Source organism: Camelus dromedarius, chromosome 14 (assembly GCF_036321535.1).
Source record: "Camelus dromedarius isolate mCamDro1 chromosome 14, mCamDro1.pat, whole genome shotgun sequence".
Lineage (NCBI taxonomy): Eukaryota > Metazoa > Chordata > Mammalia > Artiodactyla > Camelidae > Camelus > Camelus dromedarius.
The window spans coordinates 29,932,106-29,955,593 of record NC_087449.1 but is presented as its reverse complement, the minus strand read 5'-3'; the positions used below and the strand labels follow the sequence as shown (position 1 = coordinate 29,955,593).

The window sequence follows — 23,488 nt, the reverse complement described above, 5'->3', positions numbered from 1 at the left end:
GTAAGGTGATTTTTAAGCAGAGACTTGAAGGTAGTGAGAGTCAGCTACCTGGGTGTCTGGTCAGAATGTTTCTGAGGGAGGGAAGAGAAGATAAGGAGACCCTCAAGCTGAGGCGTGCTTGGCCTAAGAAGAGCAAGGAAATCGGTGCATCTGGAACAGAGGAAGTGAGAAGAGGGTTCACATTTAATTCCCGTGTAAAACTCACAGCTTGGCTGAGACCAGTGGCATTTAATTCTTGGTTTATTTATGCCTAAAAATTAGGCCATTTAATAATGACTATCTTAATAGGCAGTGTGTGCATGCATGAAATGGGGGAGCACGGAGAACCCACATTTTTAAAGGTCACGTTTTCATGATTGCAACCTCCTTCTGAAGATAAGGCAACAAACTAGGAGGTGATGGTCAGGAGAGGAGCCCTCAATCAAAAGGCTCAACCAGGTAAACAAAAAGTAAGTAAAGAAGAAGTTCTGTGTTATCTTGGTGTATCTCCAAGGTATTAATTAAAAATTTAAGGCAGAGAGACAGATTATGGCAAAGTTGAAGGGCAAAAATCTTTTTAGACCTCGCCAAAAATGGGAGCTTTTCCCCCCTGCAGCTGGCGAATGCCCCTTTATAGAGGCGCGCGGGCGCAGAGCCCTGGCTGTGCAGGACATCTGCAGCGTAGCTTGTGTAGTGCTCAGACTAGGTAATGTGGATTTCTCTTCTCTTCTTACACTGAGATTCTCTAAGAAAAAGGGTTTTTCAGTAGTGCTTATAGATGTTACAAGATGTGCACAGGCTGTTATGGAAGAACAGAAGAGAAACAGGTAATACAGGTTTGGGTAGAAAGGTTCATGGAATGCAGCCCAGAAAGGATAATTTTTGGCCAAATTTTAAGGGAAGACTAGAACTTTGATAACTGAAGGGAGTTGGAGAAGGGTCGGTGCCTTCCAGACCAATAGAATGTCATGGTTAAATGCAAGGAGGCATGAAACACCACGGCACAAGCATTCACACAGGGTATGTGCTATGCGGTGGGGGCGAGAGTACATTTGAGAGAGAGATGGAGCTGGACAAGTAGGAAGGAGACTCCACAGAAGTATTTACTTGCAATGAAAAAGGACTGGATGTTTGTTCTAAAAGTCATAAGCAGTCACTGAATAGTTCTAAGAAAAAGGAAATCAGATTTGCATTTTAAAAGTGTCAGCATTCTCACCTGGATCAGATTTTTAAGGGACTACAGGTATCACGCTGATCATTTCTGTCAGGAGCATCCGTGGGGAGGGTATAGCTCAGAGGCAGAATGCCTGCTTAGCCTGCGTGAGGTCCTGGGTTTAACCCCTAGTCCTTCCGTTTAAACAACAGTAAATAAATTGCATTACCTCCCCCATCAAACAAAAACAAAAGCAAGCCAAAAAATTGATAAACTAAGAAGATGCTCCTTCACCTGAAGCTACATTGTAAGTCACCTACACGTCAATAAAAAATAAAATTAAGGAAAAAAAGCAGCATCTAACCTGCTAAGTCAGGGTCTGCCTTTAGGTCTCACTGCTCACTGGAGCCAGACCCCCTCCTCTTCCGGGGTCAGGCCACAGTCTGTAAACCCCACATTCTGGTCAATCTCACAGTAGACCTAGACCCAGCAGACAATTTGACTTGAACTCATGTAACTTTGAGGCTGTATAACTGAGAAGAACTTCAACGTAGAATAACATAATTCCACGTCAATGTATGTAACGACCTGGGGGATATTATTTTACCATCCCCTGTCCTCATAAAGATGTATGTCTATGTCTCTTTCTAAATCTCTAGAGATGAGAGAGAGAAGTGCCTCCAGAGGCCACTTCACCTCCCTTCCATTGTACACAAGAGGAAACTCAGGCCCCCTGCATGCAGAATGGAAGCCATTTGCCCATGGGTGCAAACTGAATAAACAAGAGCCAAAACCAGAACCCAGAACCCAGAACCCAGGCCTCTTGTCTCTTCCTCCTACCAGTGAATCTGTGACCTTCCCAATGCCCATTGTTGGTTACCCGGGTGACCTGGGAGGGTCCCTTCCAGGTCTAAGACTGTGAGACACACAGACCATTCAGCTGAGAAGTTCATCTCCCCTCTGCACACACTGCCTCTCTCAAGAGGGGAAAATCAGAATATGGAGGTGTAGACAGATAAAACCACCGGCACCTGCAGGGCTGAGAAAGCCTAGAAGGATGTAACTAATAACAACGCTAGTAGCAAGGCGGTGCTGCTCATCCCCTCCTGCAGGGGAATCAAAGGGGACTTTTACCTTGTATTTTCTTTTAACTTGTTTTTCTTCATTTTAAATCTGTCCTTTTCTTTCTTGAAGAATCTCTGCAGTCTTTTAAGTGCTGCTTTTCCATCTAAACTAAGAGGAATCAAAGGACAGAAACAACATGGTGTTTGAGAGAGTACGCAGGATAGAAGGCCGCTGCAGTGAAAAGGACCAGAGGCCCCAGTCTCACTTCTAAACCGCCCCCTCGCCCTAAGGAGGAGCCCGAAAACACCCCGTTGACCTCTACGTGCTGCTCTGTTTAGATGCTCATACCACGGAGCACACACCCGCCATTAAGGGGGCTGTTACATTTCTATATAAACCGCCATCTCCTCCAAATGGTCTCTATTTTACAGAATTTATGGAGCAAAGTCTTCCTTTCACAGAAGATGACTCAGAGAATCACGGTTTACAAACAATACTGTAAATAGATTATAGAAATTCCTGGCTCCTGAAATTCACGTCCCTGAGTTTTAATTTACGGAGTGATAATACAACAATGGTGGTACCCTGACTGGTTGATGGTTAAACATGTTCCAAATATGCTCTTGTTTGTTTCTAGGGAGGTGGGGAGAGGGAATGATACACCCGCATCATCCCACCCAGCACAAACACCTTCTCCCTCCAGCCCTCAAACTTCTTGCTTTTGACCACTGCTGTTTTCCTTTCCACACTGTGCCTCTAAGAGCTAAACTTGATTAATAATGCCCATTTGAACAAATATTATCCTTGATAACACTGAATTATTAGATAAAAAATTCAGCCCACAGCCCAGAAATAGCCTTATTAACTTGCAAAGATACAAATAAGTCATAACCACCGATTTCTTCCTGGAAAAGCAACTGTAGAAGTAAAGCAGTTTATTGCTATTTACTTCTCCTTTCGCACTTACTCCCTAACACAGTATCAAAGTCCTCTACTCTGGGAGATGGACATTTTCTCTGAAGAGAAAGCACTGAGATTAAAATTTGTAATATATGATTGAACACAATTAGAACTACCCTGTTGAGCGCAATGTTGTATTACAATAGCTTATCTCCACTCTGTGCAAATCCTCCCTAAAGATGGGGGTGTGTGGGTGAGTTCATTTCTTAAATTTTGGTTTTTATAGACTAACAGGAAATACCCTTAGCTATGAAGCCAAGAAAGAGAAACTCACTCTATCTTAGGGTAGCTGCTCTTTGTTTTGTAGACGTCTTCATACATTTCTTCACTATTTTCTTCTGAAATGAAAAAAATTTTTCATTCATTATAAAGGCAATAATTCAGATTCGTATTTAACACAAAATTATTGGATACCTACCAGGCGCTAGGCACTCTGATCTTTTGTTGAGTAGTTTTTATTGAAATATGTGCACACGTTTTTGCAAGCATGTCGTAAAAATAATTAACCTCTATAAAAGCACAGACAAACAAAAATCAATATTTGCTTCCACTCTGTTTCCAAGTCTGTTCTGATTTAGTCAAAGAAAGTTGGTTTATGAGCAGATTCCTTCCTTCTGCCCTCCTCCTTTGCGTATGTAACATACCACAGTCAGTCTACTGAACGGCAGACATCGTGCTAACACTGGGGAAATAATGGAGACAGCCAGACACATCTTGAACAACCTTCCCCTTATTCATAGCTTCACTTTCATCTGCTCCAACACATAAGCTTGACATACCCAGACGTACTGTGAATCTACCCTGGCAGCGGGGGGACTTTCAAGTTCAGAACTTGATTGATGGAACAGAACAGAGAACCCAGAAATCACACACCTATGATCAATTAATCTACAACAAAGGAGGCAAGAATATACAATGGACAAAAGACAGTCTCTTTAGTAAGTGGTGCTGGGAAAACTCCTAGAAGAAAACATAGACAGTACACTCTTTGACATAAATCTTAGCAATACTTTTTTTGGATCTGTCTCCTCAGGCAAGGGAACAAAGCAAAAACAAACAAATGGGACCTAATCAAACTTAAAAGCTTTTGCACAGTAAAGGAAACCATTAACAAAAAAGAAAATCAACTGAATGGGAGGAGATATTTGCAAGTTATATGTCCGATAAGAGATTAATATCCAAAATACATAAAAAACTCACACAACTTAATATAAAAAAAAAAAGCAATGTGATTAAAAAATGGGCAGAAGACCTGAATAGACTCTTTCCCAAAAAAGACATCCAGATGGCCAACAGGCACAAGAAAAGATGCTCAGCATAACTGATCATCAGGGAAGTGCAAATCAGAAGCACAATGAGCTATCACCTCACATCTGTCAGAATGGCTGCCATCAAAAAGATGATAATAAATGTCGGTGGGGATGTGGAAGAAAGGGAACCCTTGTACACTGTTGGTGGAAATGTAAAATGGTACAGCCACCATGGAAAACAGTATGGAGGTTCCTCAAAAAATTAAAAATAGAACTGCCATATGATCAAGGAATTCCACTCCTGGGTGTATATCTGAAGAAAATAAAAACACTAATTTGAAAAGATAAATGAACCCTAATGTTCAAAGCAGCATAATTTACAATGGCCAAAGTATGGAAGCAACTTAAGTGTCCATCAACAGCTGACTGGATAAAGAAGATGTGATACACACACACACAAAGGAATACTACTCAGCCATAAAAAAGAATGAAATTCTGCCATCTGCAACAACATGGATGAACCTGGAGGGTATTTTGCTTAGTGAAATAAGTCAGACAGAGAAAGACAAATACTGTACGTTTTCACTTCTATGTGGAATCTAAAAAAATAAAAGTCTAACAAAAGAGATTCACAGATAAAGAGAAATAGTGGTTACCAGTGGAAAGAGGGTAAAAGGAGTAGGGGGAGGGGATTAAGGGGACAAACTACTAGGTATAAAATAAGTAAGATACAAGGATGTAATGTACAGCACAGGACTACAACCAGTAATGTTATACCAACTATTTTAATTTTTTTATTGAAATGTAGTTGATTTACAGTGTTAGTTTTCAGGTGTACAGCAAAGTGATCAGTTATACATATACATACATATATAATAACTTTTAATGGAGTATAATCTATAAAAATATCAAATCACTATGTTGTACACCTGAAACTAATATCATAAAACAAACTTCAAGGAAAATAAAAGTACTGGGAATCCATGCAAGTGTTCTAAGTAAAACACATTTCTGTCATCATACTGGCAATTGTGAAGAGATCAGGACAGTGGCAGTTCCATAGCAGTCTTGCTTTCTGCCACAAGAGACCTGCTACCAGCATCTTCACCTTCATGATTCTAAATGCACTGATTCACACATACCTTGAACCACTTCTGTTAGCTTATCATCACTCTACCCAACTGGCATTATTAAAAATATATAAAAGATTGCTAATCAGCCACAGAAATTCTTAGCAATTCCTACTGACAATTTCAAAAAATGTCTTCTTATACTCACCATTATCTGAAGCCAATGAGTTAGAGTAGTCCGACTTCAGCCTATGGAGAGACAAGATACAAAGATCACTGACTGGTTGTGCGGTACTTTTAAAGTCTCATCATGTTCATCTTGCTAACAGACTGGCATGTACTTACCCTTCTCTCCCGAGGCACTCAACGTCATCATATGTCTCTGAAAGGGAATTTTGTGTACAGGATCCTTGACCTGGGGCTTCTTTAGTCATTTCCAAGGCCTTCACATACCCACCTGTAAGGAAAACAGAGAACCCCCTGAAAAACATCTCATCAGCTGCTCTCACAAATGCACTCACACACGTCAGGAAGAGGCAGGTGAAATATACGAACACTGCCTTATAATCTTGGTATGTACGGTCCTTGGGCGACCCTTTACCCTGCTGAGCCTCAGTCATGATCCTCTCGAGTTGAGATGATGACAGTGACACCTACTGTCTCATGATGGTGGCAAGGATTCATACATTTTTATGACAGGTGTCAGTTACCTAGTAAACTAGTGACTCCTCCCTCTTCTTTAATGGTTCTTCCTCCAATCCCTGACCTCAAATGCTGAAGTCTTCCAAGGTGCAACCTTGGGGCTTCTTTCCCTAGATGTAGATGACTTTTCCAGTTTTGTGGCATTTTTTTTCTTAAAGTAAAATTTCTTAGACAAGTTGATTGAACACACATCAACATTTATTGTCTGCCAGTGATGGAATCAGCCAGATAGTGTGCCAGGCTGAAAAATGTACAGGGGTTGTTTGCACAAGTAGCTAGCCTGTTAAATGCAGGAGCTGGTTTATTTCACAGAGCTGTAAACTTGTCATAACCATAAACCTGCCACCTTTTTATCAGTTGGCATAGATAAATATTTACAGTATGGGTGATTCAGAGCCATTTTCAGACATGAACTATTAATCAGAAATAACATCTGAGAAATAAACAATAAGCACATTGACTTTTGTCTATTAATTAAAAGCACCAAGCAGCAAGATTTTAATCGTCTGACAAGAAGTCAGTTAGCATATAGGCCCCAAACCATCTCAATGGAATGTCAGCTCCCAGAGGCACATAACAGCCTTGCTTTTTCTTAATGCAGTTATCAGTAAGTTTCTCCGACACACACACACACAGAAGCACTTTGTGCTTTCATCACAAGTAGTGAAAAGAACTGTGAAATGGGTTTAGCAGTTCCCTCTGTGCTTTGGCAGTATCTACAGATTCCTCCGAAGAATCTTCTTCAGACCGTTTTTGACACAGTATAATCACCAAATCTGTAGTGACTTTTCACGGACAGGACTTAATTGCTCGAATTCGGCCTCTCCTTTAACTCTTGTATTCACTCCAGCTTGGTTTCCGCCCGGGCAGTGTTTTCTACACTCCACATAAGTCCGTCCACTTCTCACCTCCAGGCAGGGTTTTTGATACAAGGCTACCTCTGCACTTTCCCACATGTCATTCATTTCATCAGGAATGTCTTTGAAAAAAATTTTTTTCCATTTTCTTATTTAAAAACAATATATTGTGTTAAGAACACTTGAGATCTACTCTTCTTAAATAAATTTAGACACAATATAATATTGTTAACAACAGGCACAGTCCTGTTCCTTCTGTGCAGGCATCATTCTGTGAGGCCCCAGCTTTATACAGGCCCATCTCCTACTGTAAACCCACTTTGGGCAGGCCCTAGGATGTAGCTCCTGTCCTCCGCACACCACGCAGCCAGAACAGGAGCTGAAGGGATTCAGAGCTCAGTAAAGACCCTCGGGACAAGAGTAGCTTTGGCGCTCGCTCATTCCCCAGGGCTCCCATTACTGCAGGTACGAGGGTGCTTCCTTTTAAATCAGTTCTGTGATACTTCTATAAATTTTCTCCCCCAAATTCTTCTTCACTTTACTTGTTTTAGTCAGGAGAACCATTCAGATTGTCAGATCTACCACACTCTCTCTTGGAAGTTTGACTTACTCTTTCATTCCTTCCTTTAACAAAGTTTTGTTGGCTCTATCCACTGTGGTGGGTTGCAGAGAGACAGAGAAAAGTATCAAATGGTCTCTGATCTCAAGGTTGCTCACTGTGTACCATGGAAGACAAACCTGTACACCCTGAATTATAATGTAAGGCATGCTGTAATTTCTTTTAGAAAAGGAAATAGAATTAATGGCTATTTAGCAATGAACCAGATACTTTACATGCACTGACAAAGAACCCCAGGAAGTAAATAGTATCGCCATGTGCACATAAAAGGGAGTTAAATTTCCCAAGGGTGTAGGATTAATATATAGTAGTCACGGGTCCCAGAAATGCTCGACTCCAAAACCTAATATGGAAAAGTGGTCATTCAGTTACTGTCCTGGAAACAGAGAGGAATACGAAATTACGGTATTTTCCCCTGGAGAGAGGGAAAGAGGGGGATGCACGGAGGTAAGGAAAGCCGCAGGAGAAGTGAATTTTGAGACAGATCTTGAAGGATGACTTGGACATCAGCAGGCAGAGAACGGGCGTAAAGGCCTTCCAGACAGAGGAAAGAGATCGATGAGAATTACAGGGCACTTACGCACATGACACAGCCAGTTAACTCAGAGCACAGAGCACGCAGGGAAGGGGATGAATGGCAGGGAGGCAGCCAGCCAGCTAGCCTGGAGGCAGATTTTATAGGGCCTCGGGTCCATCTCATGATCCCTACAAATATGTTCCTCTCATAACTCTGTAACAAGTTATGAAACGTCAGTGGTTTGCATGGCTTATTGGGCTGGAGAGGACATTTGTTTTGTCGATCCAGAGTCCTTTTTTTATTCTCTCTTGAGAGCTTTACTTCCCTTGGGAAACCCTTCAATCTGAAATTGTATAGCTTTGGTAACATTAACTCTACCTCCAGCTCCAGAAGTGAATTATGACATAGGCTAGGTCAGTCAGACCATCATATCCCCCGTTCATGATGACTGGTTCAGGGTTGGCATGTGACATAATCAAGCTAGTAAGACTCAGATTTGGGGCTTTAAAAAAAAAAACTGTTGAGATGGTAATAATTTCTAGTTTTCCTCTGGGGTTCCTAAAAGGATTCTGTGGAAGCCTGTCATGGCTAGATGCCATCTTGCACCATCCTGCCTCCACAAGGGTAGAGCTGGCTTGAAAATGGGGCCAAGCCAGAAGGGAGCAAAGCCAAACACAGAAGAGGTAATACTGAGTCCTCGTGATACTGTTTATGTCCTTGGATCCAGCCACGCCCAGACTTTCTGCCAGGTGAACCTCCTTTTTCTCTTTTGCTTTATACAGTATGATTTGATTATTGTTACTTGTAATCAAGACTCTTAACTCATATGATGATAAAATGCAACTTGAATCAAGTCAGCTAACGATATACTTTGACATCAGTGTGTCGATGACCTGGGTCTACAAAAACACAATAGAAGTCAGTAGACATAAAAAGAAATGAATAAAGATTGCTGATACCTCTTATGTGACAGTCAGGTTTGGTCCTCACCGAACCCCAGTGAGGTCCATCTCATGATCCCTTTTTATAAATGAAGAAATTGAGGACCGTGAACTTACATTATGACGTAGCTAACACGTGTGAGAGCCTAGATCTGAACTCAGGCCCTTCCACTTCTAGATCCAGTGCTCTGGATTTCCACTCCTGCCCAGTTGCCTCCCTCGGCCAAGTCACTTGGTATATAATAGACGTTCAATAAATATTTATAAAACAAATAAAAATCTTGGTCACGCACAGCCTCAGAATGATTTGGTCATGGTGAGGAGAACCAGGAAGAAACACAACTCACAGTGGCCGGGGGAGCGCCTGGCCAGCGCAGGCTCCTCGGGGCAGGCCTCTGTCTGGAGGATGTCAGCGTCGGTCCCTGCGTCCTGCTTCCCGGCCAGCGCGCTCCTCTCACCTCTGTGGACTTTCGCTATCTGGGTTCTTCCAGGCGTCCCTTCACAGGCATCCCCCTAAACACAGGCAACAGGGACGGTCTTGCAGGCTTTGACTTCCTGTTGGTTTTTTTTGCTTATTCATGCTGTTCTCTATTTACTCATTCTGCACAGGTAGCAATGATTTGTTATTGTATTTACACAGTCGTACTTCTCTAAGTTTCATGAGGACGCATACCACGTCCTTGGTTCGCCTCCGAACAGCCAATGAAGGCCTGGTCCAGAGGCAGGCCCACAGCAGGCCGTCAGGATATGACGGAGCACTGACTTTATATATTTTATCTCACTTAAGTTTCATGATACCCCATTAGAAAAATACCATTATTCCTCATGACAGAGTTTAGAAGTTTTAACTAAACGTTAAATACCTGCTGTTGGGTCTCACGGTGCATTACCTACCAGGGCAGGACTAGACCCCAGAGCCCCACGCTTTTGGCCGCTAAGGGATACTATGTTCCTTCTGCCCAGCATTTCATCTTCCCACCCTCCTTTGTTCTGTTCTTCCCTGCTTCTTTCCACACCTCCTTCTTCCGGCATCTGTCAAACACCTACTGAAGGCGACAACATGCTAAGCTCTGGAGACAGAGAGGTGCAGTGGGCACGGTGGCTCACACGCTGGTCACAGAGCAATACACGCGCACAGCTCATTAAGGTATAGTGCGGCGAGCGCCATTCACAGCGGTATTGCCCACTGAGGTGGAAACAGGAGGGGAGGTCAGTTCTTGAGTCTAGGGGACAGTGTCGGGGAGGGGAGACTCCAAAAGAAGGCTTTATTAAACTGTATTTTAAAATGTAAGGAAGAGATTGGTTGAGGGGAAAAGGAGTATCTGGCGGATAAATCAACGCAAGCAAAGGCACAGAAGTGACAGCGTCCTCGTGAGGGTGGTATGGAGGCTCCCGATGAGGGGAGAGTTCAAGGGATGAGAAGGAAGACGGGAGGTGAGGCTGGAAAGGTGAGAGAAGATGGAGCTGAGCCGTGAAAGGTCTTGCACACAAGGCAAGAGGTGTAGGTTTTATCTCATGGTCACAGGGAGCTCGGCAGAGCAGAAAGCTGATCAGGTTTGCATTTCAGAAATAGATCTGAAATAGAAATCTAGAGAGGTTGGCAGGAAGAGACACTGGAGACAGTGGAGAATTGGAACATTTCTGGCCATCGAAGGGTTTTATCATTATGAGATGACAGCGGGAGAAGGGTTACTGTCGTTCCAACTACAAGTGGACAAGAAGGTTCACCTTGACAACACCTGTTAAAGTACTTGAAAGGTACAGTAATAAACAGATATAAGGCCGGGAATTCCCTGAGTTCTTGGTGGGATATGGGCAGACGAAGAGGAGAAGAGGAGGGGCGTTCTTTTAAGTCACACAACCAAGAATGAAATATTTAAATGGGGGAAAAGATGGCAAGAAAGTAATGAAGTCAGTATTTCACACAAATAATGTGACCACCTTCCTTCAGCACAGCCTCTAATGAAGCAGTGCACGGATCCTCTGAGGGCCGACCTCGGGAATGCTTCCCAGAGTCAGTCTGAAGAGCGAGGGAATGTATCTCTACTGACTTACCATTCATATCTGACCCCAAAGAGCACTGCCCAGCTAGACGACCCTACCTAACATACTCCAAATAACTGAACAATTTCCAAAACTCAAATCTACTCCATGAAAGTAGGACTACATCCCTTTGGTGGGAAGGAACCTGACCCCACACCTGGCTCTTGGCCAGTGCTGGAAATGGGCACGTACCTGCTCTGGCTCTTTCATGCTCAGTATCCTTAATCACATTCTCATATGTGCCTGATCAACCCCTTCCTGATCTCCGACCTCATCACTCATTATGGCCTTGTCACGCCATGCTGCTCCTCTGGCTCTGGAGTCATCTTTCATTGTTAGTGACTTACTTCTTTGAATTATGCTGCTTTGTGATACTCTGTCAACACCCAGTCTGGTCCAGCCTGGCCTCCAGGCCTCCACCCCAGTTCTGGCCCACATCACCACCAAACTGCTTGATTTCCCCAAGCCCTACAGGTGGAACTGGAACAATTTGATATGATAAGGTAGGCACAGCCCAAACAGGTATCTCCAATGTTCTGAGCCCTGGCAGCAGCCCCAGTGGTACCTACTGTTTAAGCCTCTGGCCACACTAACTGTTCCGAAGGGGACAGTGTCAACTGGATGTGGATATACACATATACAGTGTTTACTATTGATAAATGATGTTAACTAATCAGTTAATTAACAACAGCACATTTCATTTTTATGGTAGCTTATGGCTTACAAGGCGTCTTCATATTATTTAATTTTATTATCACAAATAAAAATCAGGATAGGAGTGGGGATGGTCATGGGGTAGGGATGATTTCTCATTTTACAGATGAGATGCCTGAGTTCAGACATTAAGCCCCTCTTCCAAGCAGGGCCTGAGAGCACAGAGCGTAAGGAAGCCTGCCCTCTAGGGGGGTGCAAGGGCAGAGTATCTCATTGTATTTTGCCCCCAGGTGCCTTGCTGAATCCACACAAGTCTCAGTCCTGCTTATAAGGCCTGCTTCAAGGCTAACAAGAGGAAAACCTAAGGCCAGAGTTCAGCGTCATTGTCATGTTCATTTCTTTGATAAACCACCCAACACCCACTGCATCTTCTGACCGTCTCTCTGGAGAGCTGCATGTCTCAGCCTCTAAAAAGTCACTCCATGAACTGAGCTCATTACGTGGCTGAACTGCAACTCTTTGGTCGGGAACCCTAGAACACGGATACCTTGAAAAGATGGTTGGAATGCAGATCCTTTTCTGTTTTTTCAGGTTCTAATTCAAATGGCTCTTTTTCCTTCATTTTTTTATCTTCATCTTCTTGTTTGGGGCTGAAATGTGAAAAGACACCAGGGAAAACCTGAAGATTAGAGTATTTAGATGATAGTGCACCCCTCAGTTCTAAATGAAATGAATGGGGAAAACTAACTTAAACGGACTCAAGTCCCCCTCCTCTTCCTCCTTCTCCTTCTTAAAAGATGTGGGACCAGGATCAAGTCAATCACAGATAATTTCCTCAAGTTTCTTCCTGCTCCATCAATACCAGAGTGAATTCCTGCTTAAAATCTCTTAACTTCCCTTTGCCTGTAGGATCAAATACCAATCCCACGGTGATCTGGCCCCTACTTTTCTTTCCAACCCCGTCTCCCTCTGTTCCGTCGCTCCCTTCACTTTAACTCTAGTCTAGACTCTCATAATTCCCCGAACCTACCATCCTATTTTGAGCAACTCTTCCCTCGTGTTAGCTATTTCCTTTGTCAGTCATGCCTTCCACATCTTACACTGCTGAGAAACACAGCATCCTTTCTGCTCGGTCTAAATCATCTTACTTCTGAGAATCTTTGCCTGATTCTCACCCTCTTAGCTGCTTCCCAATACTCTGTCCTTCTGTCTTACATTATAATACACTGTCTACGGATCTATTTCACTTTCCCTTGTCAACTAATGAAACATCAGGACTCTGTTATTCACGTGTGTATCCCCAGCACTAATGCTGTGTAATCCATGGTAGCAAAGTGGTCCTCAGCCAGTATTCCCTACGGAAAGGAACGACTGCCCTGCACCTGTCTATCAACAGTGGGTGCAGTGGAGGTGAGGAAGGAGTCAGGGTGGAGAGGGCAATGCAGAAGCTGAGGACTGAAGACAAAGGGCACCAGGCCGCACCAGCACCCACAGAGAGCCTCTGTTTCCAGCCTGATGGTGAGCTGGAGAGTTCTACAACCACGCTTACATGGCAGGCAGAGAAAAGAGGGCACTCAAGGAAAACCAGGAGAGGTGGGCATGAAGGAGCGAGAAACACAAGGAGAGAGCGCTGTCTGAAAGACAACAGGAAGAGCTTTAAGGAGTTTCATTCGTCCATCCAGTTTTCGTGCTCTCATGTCCACCATCAAGGCCCTATACGAGTTCTAGAACATAGAACAGGGGCTGTGTAGGGAGGGCTGGGTTCTCGTCCCACTCCACCTCTTTCTAAAACCCTGAGATTAACCCTTCTAAAAAATCAAAATTTTCCATGTATAAATAAAACAGCAGTATGCCAGTCTCCGTGGTAGCCATGAAAGTGAAATGTGATAAGAATGTTGAAAGCCTAGCACTGTTTATAGCCCTCAGGCACTGCTGGTGTCCACTGCTACATCGCAGCATTTGCTCAGAATTGTCTAAGTCTTATGTTCCCACTGCTGGTGTTTCTCCTAAGGCACTTACCGACCTTGCTGATGTACAAGGCAGGTAAACCTTTGTAATCGTCTTCCTACCCGCCCCCCCAGGCTTTGTCCAGTAATTTCTACATGGCTGGATCTCCATAAATAACTGTCAAATTAAATCTAGTATTATGGCTCCTAGGAACGCTATAGGGGACATGGGTACATTATCTCTGCTGCAAAACTCTTCTGTGGCTTCCACTGACCTAGAAGTTAAGCTCTCATCTGTGCCATTCAATATGGCGGCCACCGTCCACGGGTGGCTACTGAACACCTGAAATGTGTCTGGTCCAGACTGCGCTGCAAGTGTAAAACACAGCTGGATCTTGAAGACTTGGTATGGAAAAAAGGATGCAAAATATTTCAGTCAGGACTTTTAGGTTGATTACACATTGAAATGATAATGTTTGGGACATAGTACAATGAATAAAATACATCACTGAAATTAATTTCACTTTTTTTTTCTTTTTAAAATATGGCTCCTAGAAAGATCTCACATGACCTGCGTGGTTTGCTTTCTGTTTCCGTTGGACAGGGCGGCTCTCAACGTTTAAGTGGGGAGCTCCGGCTTTCCTGGGCCCAGCTCTGCATATGACCCGAGCTTGGTTCCTGCAGCTCCCGCACTGCACTGTGTGCTCAAGCATCATCCAGCTATTTGTGCATCCCTGAACTGGCCTCAGTGCTGAATACTATGTCTCTGCTCACACTTGTCCCTGTGCCTGGGACATACAGTCTGCCATTTTTACTGGCCCAGTTCCAACTTGTTTTCACGCTGCAACTCAGCTGTCACCCTTGAAGGAAGCTCGCCTGGCACCGCGCCTCTGTTTTCACAACGTCCTTAGGGGTGATCATATTATATTGTAATTCCCTACTTATGCGGTCATTTTCACCTCCAAGTAACCCACTCACCTCCAGCCACTCCAGCCTCCACCCTCATTTTGGACTAAGCATAGGAAATGTATTCTATTCATTTTGGTCCCTTAGAACCTAGCGGTGTCTGAACAGAGAAAAAGCTCAATAAATGTTGCAGGAGATAGGTACTCATTTGCCATGTGCCTGCTGTGGGCTCAGCCCTATGCTGTGTGCTGGAGGGTCATTAGAGGGTCATGAATTTAGGGTAAGACAGGACCTCAAGGAGAGAGAGGAAGCAGGGTTTGCCCCCATGATGCAGCTCTTGTGTTTCTAGCCTCAGCCAGGAGGTGTTGATACTTGCTTCTCCAGAGCTCGCTGGCCGCGTTTATTTTAATGCATTAAAAATAACTCCAGGGAAGAGACTCTGAAGAGTCGGGTAGGAGCACTGCTATGTCCCCAGGCCTGGCTCTGAACCAAGAACAAGGAAAAGGAATGGGTCCTACAGAAAACAAACTGGTTACCAGAGGGGTAAGGGGAGGGGAGGGATAGTTAGGAGTTTGAGATTAAGAGACACACATTACTATATATAAAACAGAGAAACCACAAGGACCTCCTGCATAGCACAGGAAACTACATTCAATTTCTTGAAATGAACTGTAATGGAAAAGAAACTGAAAAAAATATATAGGTATGTTATGTACATGTGTAACTGAATCGCTTTGCTGTGCATCTGAAACTAATGTGGTAAATCGACTACACTTCAATAAAAAATAAGAAGAAAAAAGAAAACAGATCTTGCCCACAAGGCGCTCACAGACAGAAAGTGGGGCGGCAGAGTCAGGAGAAACGGACGTGCACGACATACCTGACGTTAGCACAAACACCTGCATACCTTACAGCAGCGCCACAGCGAGGGGACTGGTCACTGCGCTCTGAAGGAGGGGAATCAGGAAGGCTTCTTATAGGAGGGGACATTTGATGGTTACAAGAAGTTTGCCATTAAGTTGGGGTGAAATTAATGAAGCAAATGAGCAAAGGCAAGGACCCTTGAAACAGCAATGGTGCATTTTGGAACCTGTAAGTTCTCTGGGCTTCACGTGGTTGTTATATGCCTGTTTGATTGGGTCTCTCCCACTGGGGAACTCCCGAGGGGAGCGGCTTGGTCTCCATCACTGCTGCAGCCCCAGTGGTCAGCAAGTGGCTGGCATGCGGGGGACTCGGCAAGCCTCTGCTGCGTGAGTGCACTGTGGGCTAGAACAAGCTGAGACGGGAAGGATCGGGAGGACCCGTGAGCACGTTCACCGCACCCGGCACCCTGCAAGGCACCAGGGGTGCTGGACGGGGTCAGGCCCTGGAAGCAGCTGTCCCATCAAGGAAAACCAGTTCGGGCATCAGAGGGTCAGTGGCTGATTCGTGCGTCTCCTTTTGAAGATAAAACTCACCTAAGTTCTTGATGGAGAAAACTCTTCCAAGGCTGAAAGCCAAGAGGAAAACAGTCATTTTCATCAATCAACCTAAATCAAACCCAAATCAAACCCAAACCAGGCCTCTGTTGTTTGGGTACAGATCATTAGAGACCTGACCAAAAGGTGACGCCAGTGGGGTCTCAGTACAGAGCAAAGTTAGCTGCTGACAACAGAACGTTCCATGAAGCTTTGCCAGGAGAGCTGAAGATCCATCCCAAAAGACAACAAACACTTGTGAAGTCACAGTGCACCCCAGAAGAAATGCGCAGTTTGACTTAGAAAAATAAGTTGTTCTCTGCATGCTTTTCCAGGAATGTGACTATCGAATAAAGAACTTTGAAATCCTGTGAGCAAACAGGAATGTGTGATATTTGAGCAATGTTCCAGTGGGCAAAACTGGTCCAGGCATGTGTGCAAGCCATGCTGGGAATTCTCCCTTCCTGGTCACACCAACCCCGATCAAAAATCAGCTCACCTGATCTAGCCTTGGCTCCGTTAAAATTATGTCCCAGTGACCACAACATAGCCCCTCAGTTAGGCAGTCGTCACATATTTGATGACATTCATTGTCCAGAATCTAGCCTGCTACATCACTTACATATCTCACCTCTCTGAGCCTTGAGTTCTCATCTGTAAAATGAGAGCAGGGGTACCAGCTCACAAGGGGACTGTGTGGATTAAGTGCTGCCACCCAACGGGGACCTGGAGCCTGTGCGACCACAGGAAAGACTCACCACTCAACACAAAGAAATTGCCAGTGGAAGGAAATAGTAATTGACAGAAATAAGAAAACTATGGCCAACAGACTGAGGTGGTTTGGTGTGAAGGTAACTAGCTCTGACCACCTGCCCGGGCCCGAGAGCATCTCATAAGAGAAGCATCAACTGTGCCCATTCGGCCCCTTCTGGTCCAGCATACTCAGGTCATCGAGAAAGGGTGACATCAGATTCCACCCACGGAGCTTAAAAACACTGAGATAATGTAATACGTGTTTGAAGGTTAAAAGATTTAAAAAGAATACTTTCAAGATCTTGTGGTAGCTCACAGAGAAAAAAAATGTGACAATGAATATATGTATGTTCATGTGTAACTGAAAAATTGTGCTCTACGCTGGAATTTGACACAACATTGTAAAATGATTATAAATCAATAAAAAATGTTAAAAACAAACAAAACAAAAAAAGAGAATACTTTCATGCTTTTCTGTTTTGAATAAGATAAACCTTGTTCATTTGGAAAGTTCACTTGTGCAGAAAAATTTATTATTTGCTGATAATGCCAGGTAAGTGAAGCATCTTAATAGATTGTTTCTGCTCTTGTTAACGGGAATAATAATCATTCCTAGTTTTCTATCTATCAAGCCTACCACAAATGAGCAATCCTTTCCAGTAAGCGTTAGAAAAATGAAGCAGAAAGATGAGGGACCTAGACTAAATGTATGCAGTGAGGAAAGAGGAGAACCTTAACTGACCCAGTTAAAACTCCAGGTAAGTGCCTACTATGTGCCGGGCTGCGCCAGGTGCTCACCTACTTTGTCTGACTTAGTGCCCTCAGCAATTCGGTGAAACAAACATTGGTCCCCTTATGTACTGAGCAACTGCTAGTGCAGACAAGGTAACCACAAGGCACGTGCTTCCTGCCCTCGGGGAGAATGTACCATTTTACAGAAGACACAGCTGAAGCTCAGAGAGGGGAAATGCCTGGAACCAACTCTGGCCCTTGCTAATAAACTGTCTACCTGAATTCACCTCTTTTCCGGCTCACAGTGACTTCCGGTGTGGATGCTCCTATTATCACTGCTTTACAAGTGAGGAGATGGAGGTTCAAGGTCACATAGCCAGGAGCTGGGACTGAAGCCCATGATTCTGCTGGGGCCCTAGTCAAGTTGATCAAGTTTCCAGTACCGTGCCCACCGGGAGCCCAGAAAACATGCCTTCAGGGATCTGGTCCTTCTTGTGAGAGCACAGGAATACACAACTGGCTTGTGCCAAGAACTCTCCTCTCTGAAGGGACAGTTATTAAGGGCCAGTTGGTGCTGGCCGCCCTACATAAGGCGCCAGGATTGGGTTAGGACCATCTGCTCCCATCCTGGGACACATTTTCTGTCTCTGCTATTACACAGCTCAGCTATCAGAATCTTAGCAGCTGGGGTCTGCCTCAGAAATCTGGGGAGAACCGAAAACAAAGACCTTTCCTCCCTCATAAAAGAAGCTACTTCAGAGTCAACTCTGCACAATGGTTCTAATTATAAAGCTGATAAGAAGAGAGGAAACAATACCTTTTGGAGTTCTTCAATTCTAACTTCATACGTTGCTAAAACAGACATGAAAAAAAAATTATCTCAAGGCAGTTTCTTATAGGACCCATTTCTTACAGTACCCGGCATCAAAGCAATTATGGAAGATGGCAGAGTTCAGTTCTCTCAACCTTCAGAACATCCACCGATGGGAGGCTTGCCCGTATGGTTTGGGGAATTCTCAGGTCACTGATGATGATACAGTTCTGTGCGGATTTCCAGGATGGAATGCACAATGAAAACATCTGAAACAATTTTCAGTTTCCTTTTTAGTAAATAGATCCCTACTCCATGATTAAGGGAAAGCAGGGCAGTTTAAGCAATCAGAAGGCAAACTGGAAAGGAAAAGGCCGGCAATACACACAGTTAACAACGCATTCATAACTTGATACCACTTTTTTTTTTTTTTAGCCAAGTGGACGTTCTCCTAATAGTAAGTTTTGCCATCAAAACTTGCTTCCAAGGGAGGACTATAAAGTACAAGTCCCACCGGAAGAAAATGAACCCCACAGCACGCCTGAGTTTGGCTCCAGGAATGTTCTGTTTCCTTAGTACAGCTTGAAAAGAGAAGACTGACCACCAACTAAGGCTCGAATACCTTCTCATTTTCTCAAAGTTCTGTGGATTTTATGTGATGACATGATGCCAAATTTAATCCTTAACCAATACAAGTAGTAGCAAGAATTTGGGTTCAGAGCCCAGACTGGCCACTTCCTACCTGTGGAAATGCAGACCAATTACTTCACTTCTTTGAACCTCAAATTGCTTATCTATGAAACAGAGCCACCTGGTACCTGCCTTCTAGAGGTAATGGAGGGATGTAAAAGAGATGCTATAAGAAATGTGTGCCTACCTGGGGACCAGACATTGTATGGAAAGTGACATGCTTTTTGATGACATCGCTAACTTGATTTTTCTTTCCTTAAAAGTGATCTGTAAGAGTCTTCCTCCTGCCGTCAGTGCATATGCATGCATGATAAACAGAACTTCCCCTGCTCCTCTTCTCCTTCTTGCTGCTGGAGCCCTAAAGCTTTAGTTTACAAAACTGACCAAACAACAACACACATGTGCAGGCCATTATTATTCTATACATTCAATCCATTCATTAAGTAAATGAAATCATAGTTTTCCTCTAGGAACTAACTGCCTGTGATTGCTGACACATGGACTTAAAATTCTGTGTGGATGATTAATAACATGTACTTCCACTCTGGTAAATGTACACTTATTTTCACCTATTTTTGAATCAAAACATTCTACCCTATTACTTGCTTTATAAACATTTACAAAATAACTGCTTATGATGCAATTTGCCTCATTCTTTTTCAAGTATGGATTTATTTTTCAAATTTAAAAAAAGAAAACTAATCATCTTCTCTCGCCCTCCCCCAATCTATTTACCCAGGTGATTCATGTGAATGTTAGAATTCGAGAAGCCGTGCTCGTAAGGCTCTTCAGGACACACACACTGCCTTCTGGGGGTGATGGGGCCAGGAGTTCCCCTTCTTATGGCCAGGGTTTTACAAGCCAGATGGGAGAATCTAGACTTTGCCCAGTCTGTAAGAGTCTTTCCAGGAGTTCTTCAACCCCTTATTTCCTGGGGGAAGGGGAGGGAAGTTTCAATGGGTCCTAACTCGTACCCCATGAACTTCCAAACTATGTGCTCCCAGGCGACTAACTTCCCCTCTCAGAGCCTTGGGCTTCTTGTCTGTAAATAACCAAGTTGAACCAGATGATCTCTCTCTAACTCTCCTTCCAGGGAAATGAAACATTCTCCCCTCCCAAGTTCTAATTGCTTTTATTTGTTGTGTTTTCAACGTTTCATCTTGGAACACTTTGCAGTAAAGCCAATGGTGTGTCTTCCTGCTGTGAGAGCTCAGGGCCGAGGCTCCCCTAAGGGATGCCTCTCACACAGCCTGACCTTTCCTCAGGACGGAGGGTGCATCGTTTTGATCAAGAGAAGCGTTCTAAATTTTTTTCTTTTTTTTAGTTAAAGTATGGTTAATTTACTGTTAGTTTCTGGTGTACAGCATAGTGATTCAGTTATACATATATATATATATATATACATATACACACACACACATGTTCTTTTTCATATTCTTATTCATGAAAGGTTATTACAAGATACTAAATATAGTTCCCTGTGCAAGACAGTAGGACCTTGTTGTTTATCTGTTTTCTATATAAGTAGTTTCTATCTGCTAATCCCAAACACCTAATGTGTCCCTCCCCACCCCCTCTAGTAACCATAAGTTTGTGTTCAATGTCTGTGAGTCTTTGTTTTGTAAATAAATGCATTTGTATAATTTTTTTGGATTCCACATATAAGTGATACTGTATGATATTGTCTTTCTCTGCCTAACTTACTTCACTTAATATGATAATCTCTAGGCCCATTCATGTTGCTGCCAATGGCATTATTTCATTTGGCTTTTTAATGACTGAGTAGTATTCCATTGCATATACTCCAGCTTCTTTATCTAATTATCTATTGATGGACATTTAGTTTGTCTCTATGTCTTGGCTATTACAAACATTCTTGAATAAGAAGCAGCGTAACATTGTGGAAAAAGCACGGGTCTCAGAGGCAGTCTGAGCCTGATTCACACAAAGCCCTACCACATATATCTGTGCGACCATCTCTCTTATCTTCAGTTTCCTGTGTGTGAGTGAGTTCACACAACAGCGATATCATCAGAGATGTACACAGAGGAGCTAACACAAAATTGCGGCCCACTGTATAAGGTTTAATAAATTCTAGTATCTATTCTAGCACTAATATTTATGCTTTTTTGTAGAGAACTGGCTGATTCTACAGGCAGAACAAAGATATAGGACCCTAGAGAAATGCTTTGAGTCCCTGCTTCTTCGTTTTCTTGCCCAAGAGGGTCTCTCTTTCCACAGAAAGGTCTGAGCTCTGCCAGCAATACCAGAGGCAGGCAGACTTAGCTCTGATCCAGTGGTCAGCTCCATTAAATGAGTCCTCTGCCCCTATTCAGGCTAAACACAAGGACCTCATTCTCCCCATCTGTTATCTCTCTCTCCACACACAGAGTTAGCAGGGGACTTCGAGACAGACACCACAAGAGAAATGAAGTTTCCACAGAGGGGAAGGAAGGAAAATTAATCTCCCTATCTTGATTCTCCCTCCCACATGTCTACAAAAGGCAAAGCATCTGAGGAGACTGGTGAAGGTGAGAACAGAAAACAGAAGAGGGAAGAGAGAAGGCAGCGCTAGGAGCTGAGAGCGCTGATGCCCGGCCGGATTTATTTCTATTTTTAAGGGACCAGACAAGGGGAAAAAAAATGAGATAGTAAGCAGCATGGCTGTGAATTTTTACACTTACAGAGTTAGCTAGGGGGAAAATACCATTTCTGACACATTTTCATTCCACACAGGGTTACAGCATTAATTGGCTTAGCAGACTTACAATCAGCAATTTCTTCGGCGGTGCACAGGTTAATGGAGTTGCCAGGGTGTCTCAGATATGAAATGGTGGCCTCGTAATTATGTGGTTCTTCCAATTCAGCACTGAGAAGTATGGAGGGGAAAAGGTTACTTAAAGTGAAACATTTTAAAAACATATTTTTTCAAACTTTTTGTATTTTTCCCCCTCATCAGAGAAGTGGTAGGTCTGGCCAATATGGTGACATCCGCAGATACAGAAGGCACAGCGCCCCTACTTTACATACAGAGGGATTCCGGATGAAACATAACTACGCAGAGAGTGACACCAAGGACACATCCCTCACCCAGAAATCAACAAGGTAACGACCCCCAGGGCCAGACCGAGAAACTCACAGTTAAGGAGGTCTGTGAGGACTGCACCCATGGGAAACCGGGATCAAATAAAGAAAGACCCCAGTGACTGGGTGGATTCAATGTCTGAGTCGGAAGTCCAGTCTGAGCCACAGACCTCATCTGAATGGGAAGCTGGAGCTGAGCTATCAGCATAAGGTTCATGGTCCCAAAATGCCACCCCACCTGCAAAACTGATTCTGAAAAATAACAGTGCACTCTCCCAGCGAGCAAGCAGGGAAGCTTGCCATCTGGCCAGGGCTGCTGGAGCTGAGTCACCCGTGAGAAGGCAGACATCTGAAACCCAGCACCCAGCGGGGTTTCTAGATGCTACTGTGTACCTCTGAGACACAGCGCCAAACCGCTCCTTAAAGTCCAACTCCCCACCCCCCGCCTTGAAAAGGAAATCTGAAATCACTCTGTAAAGATGCTCCCAGGACCCACGGCATCTACGGTTTTCAAAGGAAAGCATTCCCACTCAAAACAAGCATATAATAAAAAACTGCGTTATCACACAAGGAGAAGAACCACCGTGGGCAGTCAGAAGAGCTAATGAACAGGAGAATTCAACATTAGAATGGCACGAAAGTGACACTGAAATAAGTATGTTTTCAGTGTTCCAAGAAATAAAGTGAGGAATAAAAGCCATTAGGAAAAACAAGAGAGTGTGAAAAAATGTAGATTTAGGGACAGGAGATAGGAGTTACAGAATTCATAAATATAGTTCTTTTATAAAAACTAATTTTTATTGAGGTAGAGTTGATGTACAATCTTATATAAGTTTCACGTGTACAATACAGTGATTCACAATTTTTAAAGGTTATATTCCATTTATAGTTATTATAAAATATTGGCTGTATTCCCTGTGCTACACTATACATCCTTGCAGCATATTTTATACACAGTAGTTTGTACCTATTAATCTGCTACAGCCATCTTGTTCGTCCCCCTTCCCTCTCCCCACTGTTAACCACTCATCTGTTCTCTGCATCTGTGAGTCTGTTTCTTTGTTATATTCACTCGTTAGTTTTATTCTTTAGATTCCACATGTAAGTGATATCATAGATAGTATCTGTCTTTCTCTGTCTGACTTATTTCACTTACCATAATACCCTCCCAGTCCATCCATGCTGTTGCAAATGGCAAAATTTCAATACACGTAGTTCTTGAAATTAAAAATGTGGAGACTGAAAAGTAGAGTAGACACAGCAGAGGAGAGAACTGGTCAGTCAGTTACACTTGAGGAA

The 23,488-nt window shown here is 43.5% G+C and overlaps 1 protein-coding gene across 1 annotated transcript in view; it reads right to left on the bottom strand.

Annotated features, from left to right (window-relative positions):
• Positions 1-23,488, bottom strand: part of FYB2 (FYN binding protein 2) — a 98,158-nt gene that overhangs the window by 17,281 nt on the left and 57,389 nt on the right. Inside the window, exons 5-13 of the mRNA XM_031465204.2 lie at positions 21,874-21,974; positions 18,422-18,456; positions 16,120-16,151; positions 12,358-12,460; positions 9,461-9,626; positions 5,823-5,934; positions 5,686-5,726; positions 3,432-3,495; positions 2,267-2,365 (exon numbers count right to left, since the gene is read on the bottom strand). Of these exons, the coding sequence (XP_031321064.2) occupies positions 2,267-2,365; positions 3,432-3,495; positions 5,686-5,726; positions 5,823-5,934; positions 9,461-9,626; positions 12,358-12,460; positions 16,120-16,151; positions 18,422-18,456; positions 21,874-21,974 (753 nt within the window). The remainder of the gene's footprint in view (positions 1-2,266; positions 2,366-3,431; positions 3,496-5,685; positions 5,727-5,822; positions 5,935-9,460; positions 9,627-12,357; positions 12,461-16,119; positions 16,152-18,421; positions 18,457-21,873; positions 21,975-23,488) is intronic.